General features: G+C 38.3%; 1 protein-coding gene across 2 annotated transcripts; it reads right to left on the reverse strand.

Moving 5' to 3' along the window:
- Positions 1 to 565: 565 nt before the first annotated feature.
- On the reverse strand, positions 566 to 4,551 carry LOC147863266 (uncharacterized). Of its 2 annotated transcripts, none has more exons than XM_087321266.1 (3): positions 4,536 to 4,551; positions 4,247 to 4,302; positions 566 to 2,984 (listed from the first exon to the last, which is right to left on the reverse strand). In XM_087321266.1, exon 3 carries the CDS (start codon positions 2,960 to 2,962, stop codon positions 1,073 to 1,075), a length of 1,890 nt encoding a protein of 629 aa, XP_087177392.1. In that variant the 5' UTR covers positions 2,963 to 2,984; positions 4,247 to 4,302; positions 4,536 to 4,551; the 3' UTR covers positions 566 to 1,072. The 2 variants fall into 2 exon arrangements, with proteins under 2 accessions (XP_087177392.1, XP_087177393.1); XM_087321267.1 differs by lacking the exon at positions 4,536 to 4,551 and having other exon boundaries at positions 566 to 2,646; positions 2,737 to 2,984; positions 4,247 to 4,355.
- Between the last annotated feature and the right edge of the window lie 9,325 nt (positions 4,552 to 13,876).

A 13,876-nucleotide genomic window follows, 5' to 3' on the forward strand; every position in this document is an offset into this window, starting at 1 on the left:
TCCATGGGGTGCCTTGATACACATGAGCTTTCGACTTTATCGAGTGAAAAATGCTCTTTCGCTTGCTTATGATGACATGGATGAACAACCTAGTCCCCTAAGTTTGGTAAGGGTTTGGTATGAGGATCATGTTTAACTTTTCTTGGTTATGCAATGTCTGAAAAGAGGTGGCATAGCCAAATCCAAGAGTGGTTCAACCTACTAGAACATCACTGAGGATCTGAGGATCCAAGAATGGTTCTACCGATTAGAACACCACTGAGGATCCATCAAACTTTCTTACACGCAAGTTTCGTTAAGGTTCCCTAAGTTTTTACATAAAGTCAAATTTGACAAGGAAGAAGAGAATATTTCCAACAAAGAATTCTTTGCACCATGTAGAATCCTGATTGTTAGCATGAGTTCCTCCAGTTTTGAGTATTGGTTCAGATGCCAATTTGTACCCACTTATGTGTGACAACAATGATAGCAAACCAAATGACAGTGTAAATCCATACACAAGAAGGATATGGCTCCACAGTTGAAAGAAATTTAACAGAATTTCGCAACTTACATATCCTTGTACTACATAATAAGAAATTAAATTAGACTTGTGGATAAATTATAATACAGTTTCTGTACATATAAATCGTAGCAAGTCAAGGACATTCAACTTTCTTTTCTCTCAAATAGATACAAGTACGATTTCTCGACATCTTTGGTAGAAGTGGGAGACGAGGACACGCTGCCATACAAATGACTGAAATGAACTTATACCTCTTATGTACCTCAAAGAGGAGCACATGTTCATGTTTCTCAATCATTCAAATGCTGTAAAATGGATATGCTTTAAGGCATAGCAAACATCCGTGTTAAGCTTTGCACATGTCAATGCTTACACATGTTTAAGGGTAGAAAGCAAGTTTCTTACTCACCACGGCACATGCAATTCACGGAAGGTTCTTTGGATGATACGCCGCACTACATAGATGAAAATCTTAAAGCCAACTAGTATCGAAGTGGAGATATATTTGAAAGATCTATGAACATTCGGATATTGACCTCGGTGATTTTCCCTTTTAGCACACAAAATTCAACATGGAGATGTATTGGAAAGATCTATGAACATTCGGATATTGACCTCGGTGATTTTCCCTTTGGATCTCTCAGTAGATCCTGTTTCTACCGGCGTCACTGTCTGTACACTGATGGGCTGCACTATAAGTCTCCCTATCTCTGAACTTGCTGCTTGGCATTTCACATCAATGCCCAATTGTTCGTCGCTTGCAGTTTGTGTGGTGGAGGAAGAACTATTAGAGTCTTCTATGGCTTTTGGGGCATGTGTGAGTAAAGCTCTGGATTTTGGTAACTCTACAATCCGCATGTTATCATTGCCTCCAGACACATCCGCTATCCTAATTAGCTGGTTATTACTGCTAGATGGATCCACCCCAACTGTTGATCCATTAAGTGATTGCAACGAAAGAGTTGTGTTTGGTAACTTCGCCCTCCTCTCAGAAGCTTCTTTGCTTGGGGTATCCAAACCATGAACAGGGCGTTTGCTGCCTATCCTTGCAATCATCTGAGGTTGTCTAGGTGTTTTGACTTGCATCTCATGATTCCCGCTCTGGCTCGCCAAAAATGTCGGTGATACTTCTGGCGATACTTTTGGCCCTTCACCGTGATTATCAATATCCTTTGGCTTTGGCAGGGTGAAATCCCTACTACCAGCCTTACCAGTCTTCTCTTGTACTGTCAGGCAAGTATCAGGGTTCCGGCAAGTATACCTGGGTTGCAACAAACTTGACTTGCTTGAGTTGTTGAAATAACGGAACTTCACATGCATACTCGAATTGCAATGGGGACAAGGAGGACGATAGCTTTTGTAGTGACGTAGAAGGTTCTTCTGCATCGGCTCACCTAGTGTGGAAAGGCTCTCTCCATTGGGTATATTCCGTGTGGCCACAATGTAATCAAACAATGCGTTATCATCAACCAATATTGGATCATCAACCTTGAGAGAGGTTCTAGTGACATATGACTTAGAGGTTCTGACCATCCCAAGCGCCTCAACACCAGTGTGAGGCAATGTGTTCACGTGCATGGTATGCATTTGAGATCGAGCCATGGTATCCTCTGATGCCTCCTCGGATGATGTTCCAGTGTCGTGAAGAAGCCCGTCAGGTGTAATAGCAGGAAGAAGGGCGAGTTCGGATCCTTTAACTCTTCCAGAATCACTCATTCCTGGCAATTTCATGATATGTTGTGGGTTCAATCTGCCATATAAGTCCCCCCTTGTGTTAGGTTTGATTGTGTGTGCTGAACTGTCGGATGTAATAATCCGAGCTTCCATCTCTGGTAATGGTTGTGATAATGGTGGTGGTGGTGGTGGCTTTTGTCTCCTCGGGAGAGAAACCTTCATCATCACCATTGATGGGTCAGGTGCCTCAACTCGGGACGTTGCCTTCATTGAACGAAGATGAGACACTTTACTTATATTGACATTACTTTCCATTGATTTCAATTGGGGTACTTGGGAATGCTGAATCAAAGGCACAACAATCTCTCCTCGAGAGACTAGAGTCTCATGAGCCTTTCCAAATGACATGGAAACCGGCTGAGCTGCAACAACTTTCATCTCGCTCAAAACTGTGCCCTCGGCCATTACTGAACTTACATTGCCATTAGGAGTTTGTGGAATTGGCAATTTACCTGAACTTATATGCCCATTAGAAGATTCTAGAATGGTTGCCTTACCTGTAAAGACCTTCTGGCATGATGAGCAACTCTTTGTCTGGTGTGTATCATCTCTGGAAGAATTTTCGGTTAATATTCGAGGTCTCCAGTTTGGGTTTGCAACACGAAATTGCCTAAGAATTTCAGGGCCGAGAGCACAGGCGGGGATGAGGATGTGCCCGAGCATTTCCATATTATCCAAGGCTAAGCTCTCTAGTGATTGCAAGATCTGCTCTTGCTTCAACATATTTTGTAACCCTTTCTTTGACCTAGAAGAATAAAACACAAATTTAATAGAGAAGAAAGAAGATTCAACACAAATCTTCAATGCATCAGAAACTTGCAGAAATTCATGGGATATATACAAAGGAAAACAATTTAAGCAACTCTCAATCTATCTACTAGCAAAGTGCACCAATTCACATGATTATATCCATCAAAATTACACAGAAATCCACATAATATCCATCAAGATCTTGCTGAAATTCAGTGTATCTATAAAAAACTTGCATAAGTTCACAATATATTTGTCAGAAATTATCAGAAGATACAGAGTAATCAGGAAAATGGAAATTCACAGCAATCAAGAATGCATTAAGTAGTTGAACAAATCCGTAAATTCAATAAAAACGAGCACAAGTTCACTATATGCATCAAGAACTTGCAGAAATTTACACATGCCCATAAGAAACTTAAGAGAAACTTAAGAGAACCTTACAATATATCCATCAAAATCCTGCTTATCCATCAAAATGAGGAGAAACATAGATTATACAGGGATAATAACCACTTAAGAAGATCAATGTGATCCATCAAAAACTTGCAGATATTCAACGTATCCATCTATAACTTGCAAAAAGTCACAATATGAACACAACAAAGTAACAAGGGAAAATGATGTTTAAGAGAACAATCAAATGCATCCAAAACTTGCAGAACTTCACAATATATCCATGAGAAATTTGCAGCGATTTCAGAGTGTATCCATAAAAGATAAGAAGAAACACGGGTTGATGTTCAAAAAAGAATCTTTGATGAACATCACTAATGGGGAAATCTGATGTATCTGAAACTTGCAGAAAATTTCACGATATACATCTGAAAATTGCAGAAATTCACAATATATCCATCAGAAATGAGCAAAAAACAAAGAATGAACACCACAATGGTAAAAAAATTCTGGTGCACCAATAAATTGCAGAGATTCATGATATATCCATCTGTAATTAGCATCAATCAGCTTAAATTCAGTGTATCCATCAAACGGTTACAGAAATTCATTATATCCATCTGAAACTTTCCGAATTTCACAATGATACCATGGAGAACAGCAGAATTCACCGTATATACATTACACACAATAGTAACTCTGATGGATTACACACTTGCACACATTCACTATCCATTAAAAAGTTAAACAGATGCAGCCAGAAGAAATTCCTCCTTAAACGATAAATAATCATTCCAACACACTAATATCTTGCAGAGATTCACAACATATCCATCAGAAATAGGAAAAATAAAACCTTACCGTGCGTTTTTGGGGCTTTTCCGAAGCTTTCTACAGATCAGAACATCTGATTACCGCTGAAATGAGGAAAGATCGAGAATTAGTTCTTTTTGAGAGGAAGACAGAGAAAAAAAAAAACAGAGATTAGATGCTTTTGTGAGGAAAAAATCAGAAAGCAAAAGCATAACCTTTTCTTTTTGCAAAGAAAGCAGAGGTTAGATGCTTTGTTGAGAGCTAAATCAGAAAAAAAAAAAGAAAAAAGGAAAAGAAACATAAATGAGATGCGTTTGCAAGAAGAGAAATTTCATACAAGGAAAGCTCGAAAATGTGAAGCTCAAGATGCCGTTTCTGCTTCATTGAGGATAGGCAGAGAGGGGGGGGGGGGGGGGCATGCCCATGGGATGGTTCCTTGTTCTTGTTTATTATTTAGGGTTTGAGGAGCTAGGGTTTCAGAATGGAGGGGGGGGGGGGGGGGGGGGAAGATGAAATCAGAGGAAGAAAGGGAAGAAAGAATGGATTGGATTGGATTGGATCGGATTGGATCGGATGGATCAAGAAAGAAAAAATGGGAAAACGCAGGAAAAAAGCAAAGCACCGAAGGAAAATGCTTTTTTCCTCCCCCCCTTTCTTCTTCTTCTTTTTAATAATTATTAGTGTCTTTCTCTTCATGTTTTCCATCAATTTTTGCTTTTTTCTTTTCCTTTTTTTTCCACAAAAGCATGTAATTAAAAAATAAACTAAATAAATAAATAAAAGAGAATGGTACATTTTTTTTCTTTTTTTCTTTTGGTTTTTTTTTTTTCCTTCATCCGAGAAAATAAAAGAAAAAGAAAAAGCAAAACTGCGCAGCTTTTTGTAGGCCTAAAGAAAGCAAAAAAAAAAAAAAAAAAGAAAAAAGCAAAGAGAAGGAAAAAAAGGAAAGCAGGACGCGGTCACATGCCAGCTGGCATCTCCTTCGGCGAAGCGTAAAAAGCAAGGCAAAGCCCCGCCTTTTGCTTTCCTGCTTTTCTTTGCTTTTTCCTTTCTTTCTTTCTTTTTTGCTTTTTGCTTTCTCTCCTTCCTTCCTTCCTTCCATACAATTTCTTTTCTTTTCTTTTCTTTCTTTCTTTCTTTCTTTCTTTGTGTTTGAGTTGGGCCGGTCGTGTGTCTGTCCGCCCGCCCGCCCGCCGCCCGCCCATCGAGGTTTTTACATCCCCCCCAGCCACTCTCTTCTTCTTCTTCTTCTTCTTCTTCTTCTTCGGATCTAACCCAAACCGATCATTGCTCTCGTGCGGGAGGACCTGTCCAGTCCCGGACCGACCGACCGATTGATTTGACTGACCCATCCACACCATTATCATCTCCTTTTTGCACCTGCCCATTTTATTGTATAGACGGTAACTCGCCCAAACTGTAAGTTCTGGGAATGTTTAATGCCTAGCCGTTATTATCTTCCGGCTGGTTCCACACACAAACAAGATCGTGCAATGAAATCCAAAGACTCCATACGTACTTTGTATTTTTTTTTTGTTTCGTAATTGTTTCCCCCTTGCTTTTTGGACCAACATTCTTGTTTTGTTTTACCCATGAAATTTGACCCCTTTGAGAGTGTATCCGCCCTTGCCTTCCTTAGCCATCGTTATTTGACACTATATGACGTTGTCATTTAATGTTCTTTACATTTCATTCGGCCAACACTTCCAAACCATTGATCCATTGTCTCAATGCTCCTCATAGATTTTTTTATGAAGCACGCAATCGAGATACACTAAGAATTTTATATTGTAGGCAAGTTTTAGGAAAATATATGCCTTAAGCCATGTTTGTAAGGTGATGTGGACATTGTACTCCAAAATTCGTGACACCCTTTTGTCTTTAATCGCATGTCAATCCTTGAGATGTGCACTTTTTGAGCCCATGCCTCTCAAGCATTGTCCATTCTAGATCTATTATTGGCCTGTGCTTTTTTAGAACCTTAAGGAAGGTGTACTGACATCAAAATTGATTAGTATGAGCAAAGTTTAGCAATCCATGTAGAGGAATATAGGTTATCTCAATTTTAGAGAATAGCTCGTGACTCATCTGGCAAAACTTTTGTGTACTAGAGTGCAATGCAATTTGTCGCCATTGTATTGTTGCCTACAACATTGACTCGAGCTAATCTTAGAGCTAGTAAGATGGCATAATATGCTCATTTTTACATTGATTTCCCATCTATTTAGCCGCACATTTTTTGTCATTTGGTAGGAATACCTTTTTGGTGCAAGGCTAAGGCTATTGTTTGTTTTCTTAAAAGGTGTCATTAAACTAGCTCTTATATGCTAACTTGTCTTTCTTCTCATATTCATCAAATTATATAACATGGTTTGCTAAAAGAGTCGGTGATTTATCGTTGGTGTCATTTAATGCGTGTAATGCTCTTGGTATTCCTTGGGGTAAGAAAACGAAGTTATGCCCATCATAATCACAAAGTGTCCATTCTAGATAAAACATTGTACTTAAGGATCATTGAGTTTTGCAATAGAAATTAACAATTGAAAATAAATACATAGGTACTTAAAGGATCATTGAGATCATTGGAATAAGGTAACATTTCAAAGGATAATTATAGAGTTCATATTGGACTTCAATCACATCTACACATCACCGTCTATATCAAGGTTTTGAAGGCAAATTAAAGGATTTCAATTATCACGATACTTCAATTGCACTTATTATATGTTTTGGCCCCTTGCTTGCCATGTCCAAGGTCATGCGTCACTTTGTTTGCATAAGAGTTCTAAGAGTTGATGATTCCTCTTGTTTGGTTAAAGATTGGCACGTTGTGTACCTTGAGAATGGTAAATTGTCGTTCACCTTATCGGGGAGTTGTGATACAAACTATGATAATAATATTAATGCTAGAAAGTTTTTTTGGAGAAAAACATGAGCTTTGATTTATTTTGTAAGTATTATACTTAGTCAGAAAATCTTTTTATACAAATCAAAGGAATGGGCCCCTAATCGGGATTATTTTCCTCTTTAGAGGAAAACAAAAGCAATATGTGCATGATATAATAATGTAAGTATTAGATGATTTGCCATGTTGTCCTTATGACGATACATTGACAAAATTTCACTCAACATGAAGTTGCATTCATCTATTATTGGATAGTGTTTGCTTAAGGGATGTCTTTTGTACTTCAGGTGAGAGAAAGTATATTATAGGGTCACATACACATTATACAGATACAAGCGCATAACAAGGATTCCCATAGTTTGATGTGGTGAAATCGCACGAGATCAACATCAACTTTTTACATGCTTTACTATCATGATTCATGGGATTTCATTGTATTTCAAATTTAACCACTGATTGTAGACATAAAAGGTATAAACCTAGTATATCTACTGGAAGCATGCATAAGAACTCTGAAACCCATGAAATTAGGGCAAAACGCATAAAAGACTTGGGCTCCCTTTCCAATTCTTAGATTAAATGCACTAGGATGGTGAACCCAACCTAAACATATAATTTCAAGAAACCATTAGGACCTAATTATCTTAGCTTCGATTAGCTAGAAAAACTTTTGTAAATCTCACGTATAGGTACATGTCTCCACACATATCACACAAAAGAAAGCAATGGCCCCACATCCACATGCCACACCAAACTAAAGGGAATATCAATGGAGGTTGCTTTCTCAAAAGCATGACTTCTACCAAGAAAAGTTAGCAAAATGAATTGAAAATCATATCATGAAAAGCACTTTTGCTTTATCACAACCACCCAAAGGAAAGCAAGCTCTCGAAATCGACTTAAAAAAAGCAAAGAATCAATACTTGCGGACAAAAAATCGTTTGAAGAGTAAATTGTCACATCGTGGAATGCTTTTTTCCACAAAAGAGAAGAAGAGGCACATCTTTCGTTTTACCCACATTTTTTGCCTTGTCTATATACACAGGAGAATGGAAGGGTGAAGTTTGTTTCAATGTCTGCTTTTAAGGCAATCACGCTAGTGAAAAAGAAAAACAATTCGAATTGAATATCCGACACATTTTAGTATTGCCAATGAAGTCGGAAAAGAAAAAGTAAAAAAATCGCTATAATACTCGATTAAAATAACTCTCTCGAAGGATGAATGGGCTCACAATGTCCCAAAAGTTTGATTTTGATGCATTCATGTGCATGATTTTCTTTTCCTTTTTGTTGTGCCCTCCTTTTTAAAAAAGAAGAAGATCACGCTCTTTTTCAAGGGCTTCATTTAGAGCCCAAATATATGACCGAATGATCATTCAGGATGGGTTTTTCTTTAATCCATGAATTGCATGCTTTACTATTTTAGCTTCGATGATATGGTCTTTTTCTTCTTTTTTTATCGGCTTTCTTTCATCACAATAATAGTGCAATCCACAAACCGTGTCTACATTTTTGTTAGGTTAAGCTTTCAAATGTTGTATTTTAATCAGTTCTATCCAACATAGTCGTAGCAACATTGTGTAATATAAATTATAATACATCAAAGAAAGTATCTGATTTCAAACGTAAGCTTAAATAAGACAATACATACTAAAGCACAACATGAAAGCAATGCCTCTAATGAGATGCTAAGGCATCTCCACAAGTGATTCTGTCCAACAAAAAAACTGTTATACGTTAAGAACCTTCCTTCGCTTTCTTAACATTCTTAAGTTTAAAAATATAAGCATGATGTTGTATTGTGCTTTGCAACCTTGTTTTTCATGTAGACTCATTATAAGAATGCTTCACATTTGGGTTTGAGATGCATGTTAACGATTATCTCCTACATCTATTGCTTTGAAATTGAATTTGTACTCTTTAGGTTCAAAACAATGACACCGCCTTGATGGCAATGTTAAAAAGTTCATATATATCTATGTTTTTCTCTGGAGTCTCAAACTAGGGTAAGGGGAACATATCTATCCTCAACAAGCTTGAAATGTATCTGTCTTCTTCTTTTGTTCTACTTTGTGGAGGGTAGTCGAGAACACATGTATATTAATTTCATGTTTTCCATATATGAGCTCGCAAGTTCAAACACGTTCCATAACCTCATGACGAAAATGGCATTTTAGACATTTTTATGACATTTGCATCCATAACCCATAATGTAATTGTACCTAGCTAGAAAACTCTACACTCAAAAACCCCTCCTTGTGTTTGGAAGATGTATCTCTAATTGTATTCCATGCATCTTGACATTTCCATGTCTTATTTTGAGAACTATGCATGAAAGAACCCATGTTTGTGTTTGGAGGATGCACCTAAATGTATTTCATACATCTTGACATTTCCTCGTCTTATTTTGAAAATTTCCTAAAAGAGTAGCTCGTTTCTTCCTTCCCATTTCTTCTATTCTTCTAATCTATGATTTCTTTGGTCTCTTTTCCTGTGTGTGCACATTGATTTCCTTGTATGGTCACTTGATGTCATAGGCCATTACCTAAAACCTCTTTCATGAACTTTTGTGTGATATGTCCTCTACACATTTAGTTGCTTTCATGTCATGTGTATACACACTTTGCCATGTTTTTGGTTCTCCATTCGTCACAAGTATCAACGTAACACAATTTGATGCATATATTGCATTTTGCACATTTAGTTGCTTCCATGTCATATTGCATGCAAGGCTTCTAATTTTCCATATGCAACGGATATCAACATGTTTTTTCTTATGCATATTTGCTATGAGTATCAACATGTCTAGAATCATATATAATGTTTGATGGTAAAAGGGTGCTCAAACATACATTATGTGAAAAAACACTCAATAGTTTTCAATTGGTTGAATATTTAATTAATAATTGGCTACTGAGATTGATTGTACCACATAACCTCCAAAAGGGTGTAAATGAGTGAGATTGTCAAACTTTGTTCCTTAGTTTGTAATAGGGATAGGCAAATTGATGTGTAATATACAAAAGATTTGTTTAATGTTGTTTCGAGAAACAAACTTAAGTTTCTAACTTGATTCAACATTAATAAGAAATGTCTTTCTATCTATCAGTCGATTTGTTCATTGTGTGTATCTTATCATGTCAACAACCACTATTCTTTTTCTCTCTTACACCACATCCTCATATTTCATTATTTTGTTGAGTTGGTGTATGGTCATCTAGACAAACACAAATGAACTTGTCACACACCTTATGTGTTTAGTTGTATTCCTTCCATTTTCACACTAGATGCTAATGTTTATCTACTCGAAAGATTTTGACAGATATCATTGTTTGTTTTTTGACCTTAGGGTATTTTACTTCCTAAAAGTATAGGCCTTCACACAAAGTTTTCAAATGAGATCATCAGTCTTCTATGAACGATGATGTTGGATAAGTTATTTATGGGGCATATACCAAAATACAGTAAAACAACCATTGATTCTCCAAAAGATCAAAATTCTCTCACTAATTCCATCTCTCACTTTTGAGATAGTTGACAAAGGTCAAACACTTCGATGCATTAATAGTAATCCAAGTCTTGTTATATTGGGCGTAGATATGGGGAGTAAATGAAAGATCATTGAGAGAGTACAAAATATGTTCGGATCCTATAACACCACTCTAGGTAGCAGACGAAAGGGCATTTAAAGGGTACAAAATATGTTCCTATAATACCATCCTAGGGAGGAGATGAAAGGACATCAGGAGGGTACAAAAATATGTTCCTATAACACCACCCTCTAGGGTCATGAGTCACCAATGCTCCTTGTAACAGGACCAATAGCCATCAAACTAGAGGGTATTATGGAGAGTCCACAAATATGTCGCCTAACTGTCGTGCCTTTCGGCTTCGGATCATTGCGTGAGTCGGGTGGGAACCACCGTGGTTTTGGACTAGGAGGAGGAAGAATTTGAGGCTAATCTAGTTATGAATATGAATAGATTATAAGAAAGAGATATAGAAACTTGTGAATCCCACAAGTATAATTGTTTTAGTTTATCTTAATCGTAGTAATAAATTGAAATAGTTTAGAATAGATTAGAGTAGATTGAGAAAAGAGATCAAACCTTGTGAATCCCACAAGTATTACGTTAATCAATATTTATGTAAGAATATGAATTTAGATTGAAAGAGATAGATTATATAAAACTTCGTGAATCCCACGATTCTATTTTATTATTGGTGTTTTAGGAAATATATCCAATTTCCCAAATATTTCACACACACCTTACATTGTGCTCCCCATCTTTATGTAGTGATGAGGGAGTCTTAGCAATCCATGCTTTTTCTTCTCTAACTATAGACTCCATGCTTTTCCTATAGATAGATTATATGCTTTATCTATCTTGTGCGTTTTTTTATCGACTATAGCGTTCATGCACGCTAGATATGCACGCGTAGCTTTTTCTTTTAGCATGCATTTTTCTTTTAACTATCCTACGTGAACTTACCTTTTTTTATGTGGGACATCTACTTTTTAACATGGTAAGGTTTTACATTATTAACATGGAGGTGCAAGGTTTGAATCTTGCCTTATGCATGTTATATATATTTTAATATTTTCTACTATTTATTCATATTTATTAAATCGGTACTTTATAAGTTTTTCACGTAGTGTACGAAATACACTATGACACCGCTGATAGCGAACAAAAGAGGAAAGAAGTCTCGGGGGATCCGACACTTCGGAAGTCCATGGATATCGGACAAGCCTTCATGGATGAGACCCGGAAGAAACTTCAGATCAGTGGAGGTGGGTTCCTATTAAAGAATTAAGAAGAACGATTCCGTGGGATGCTAGAGCGACATGGGAGAGCATTTGCATTTACATCGAAAGAAATAGGATGTGTTGACCCGAAGATAGTGGAGCCGATGGGGATCTTCACGTTTGACCATGTGCCGTGGAACCTGAAGCCGATTCCAGTGCCACGGGCGCATATTCCGAAAATCATCGACTTGCTCAAGGAGAAGGTGGCGATGGGGATTCTAGAGCCATCAAACGCTCCGTACTCAAATCGATGGTTTACGGTGCCGAAGAAGAATGGGTCACTCCGATTTATCCAAGACTTGCAACCGGTGAACAAAGTCACGATCCGGAACTCCGGGGTTGGTCTGATAGTGGACGAATTTGCGGAAGCATTTGCCGGTCGAGCGATATACTCCATCGGAGACCTATACTTGGGGTATGACCAATTCCAACTAGCCGTGGAGAGCCGAGGCATCACTACCATGCAGACACCGATAAGATTAGTTCAAATGTGTACGCTACCACAAGGAGCGACAAACTCGGTTGCAGATATGATGAACGCGATGAACAAGGTGCTTCAAGATTGCATTCCGGAGATAACGATGCCGTTTCTAGATGACATTCCGATGAAAGATGCGTGGTAGAAGAAAAAGATGAAACTATGGATGATCGAGGATGCCGAAAGTTCGTAGTCGACCATATTTGTGATTGCGAGAAAGTGCTTCTAAAGTTAGAAGATGTGCACCTAACACTTTCCAGGGAGAAATCGGCATTCGGGCAAGAAGAAATATTGGTAGTCGGACATCTATGTGGGCCCTACGGTTGAAGACCGTCACCAATCAAGATTGGTGCGATTCAAGCTATGAAAGAAGTATGCGAGTCACAATCTGAAGTCCGAAGGTTTCTTGGAGCATGTGCATTCTATCACATATGGATTCCGCACTATGCACATATTGCGGACCCACCCTATCACTTGTTGCGGAAGGGTAAGAAGTTTGAATGGAAACCAGAGCATACCAAAGCCGTGAAGAAGCTCAAAGAATCACTACGGAGGGCAAAGCACTAAAGAAGCCGAACTATGACCGACCGATCATAGTAACGATTGACACAAGTCCAACCGGAATCGGATGGGTCATCAATCAAGCCGATCCGGATGGTTCGTGATATCCGATCCGATTTGGAGCAAAGGTTCTCAACGAAAGGCAACACGGGTATGCACAAATCAAAAGAGAATTATGGGGAGTCGTGTCGGCAATCAAATCGAATCGAGATTATTTGATCGGAGCCAAAGTAGTGATCGAAATGGATTGTCTTCCGATACTTGGGATGATGCGGTGTTGCACGATACCGGATGTGGCTATGCTAAGGTGGATTGCATATGTTAAGTCACTTAATCCGGAGGTACGACACATCTCCGGAAAAGACAACGCGGTAGCGGATATGCTGTCAAGGGCGCGGTTCGGAGATGACATAACCGAATCCAAGAATGAAGAAGTTTCCGAAGACTACTTTGCTTTGGAGCACATATGCCGGGTGAACGTAATCCGAGAATTCCAGGAAGAAGAATACGAGGGAGAAAGCTTGTTGATCGGGAAAGTGCTACAAGAAATCGAGGAATCATCAGACAATAAAGCGAAGAGAGCCGAGATCCGAAGTAAGAAACGGCAAGTCCGAAAGTTCTTCTTGAAAAATGGATTAATATGGAGGGAGCCGAAAAGACCTGATGGCATACCACTTCGGGTAGTCGGGATGAAAGAGCAACGAAACCGGATAATGTCCAAATTTCACGAATCCGATTGGGCTGGACATTGAGGAACATGGGCAACTTTTGTGAAAATCAAACAAAAATATTGGTGGAAGAACATGTACAAAGATATAGCGGAGTTCACGGAAAGCTGCGAGAAGTGTCAAATCTACTCTGGAGTTCGACACCGAGATGGGTTACATCCAACATTCTCACCGACAATCAACTTCATATGGATGG

Source organism: Azolla caroliniana, unplaced genomic scaffold (assembly GCF_043228905.1).
Source record: "Azolla caroliniana isolate FFs.n. ecotype wild unplaced genomic scaffold, voAzoCaro1.0.p SCAF_6, whole genome shotgun sequence".
NCBI classification, from domain to species: domain Eukaryota; kingdom Viridiplantae; phylum Streptophyta; class Polypodiopsida; order Salviniales; family Salviniaceae; genus Azolla; species Azolla caroliniana.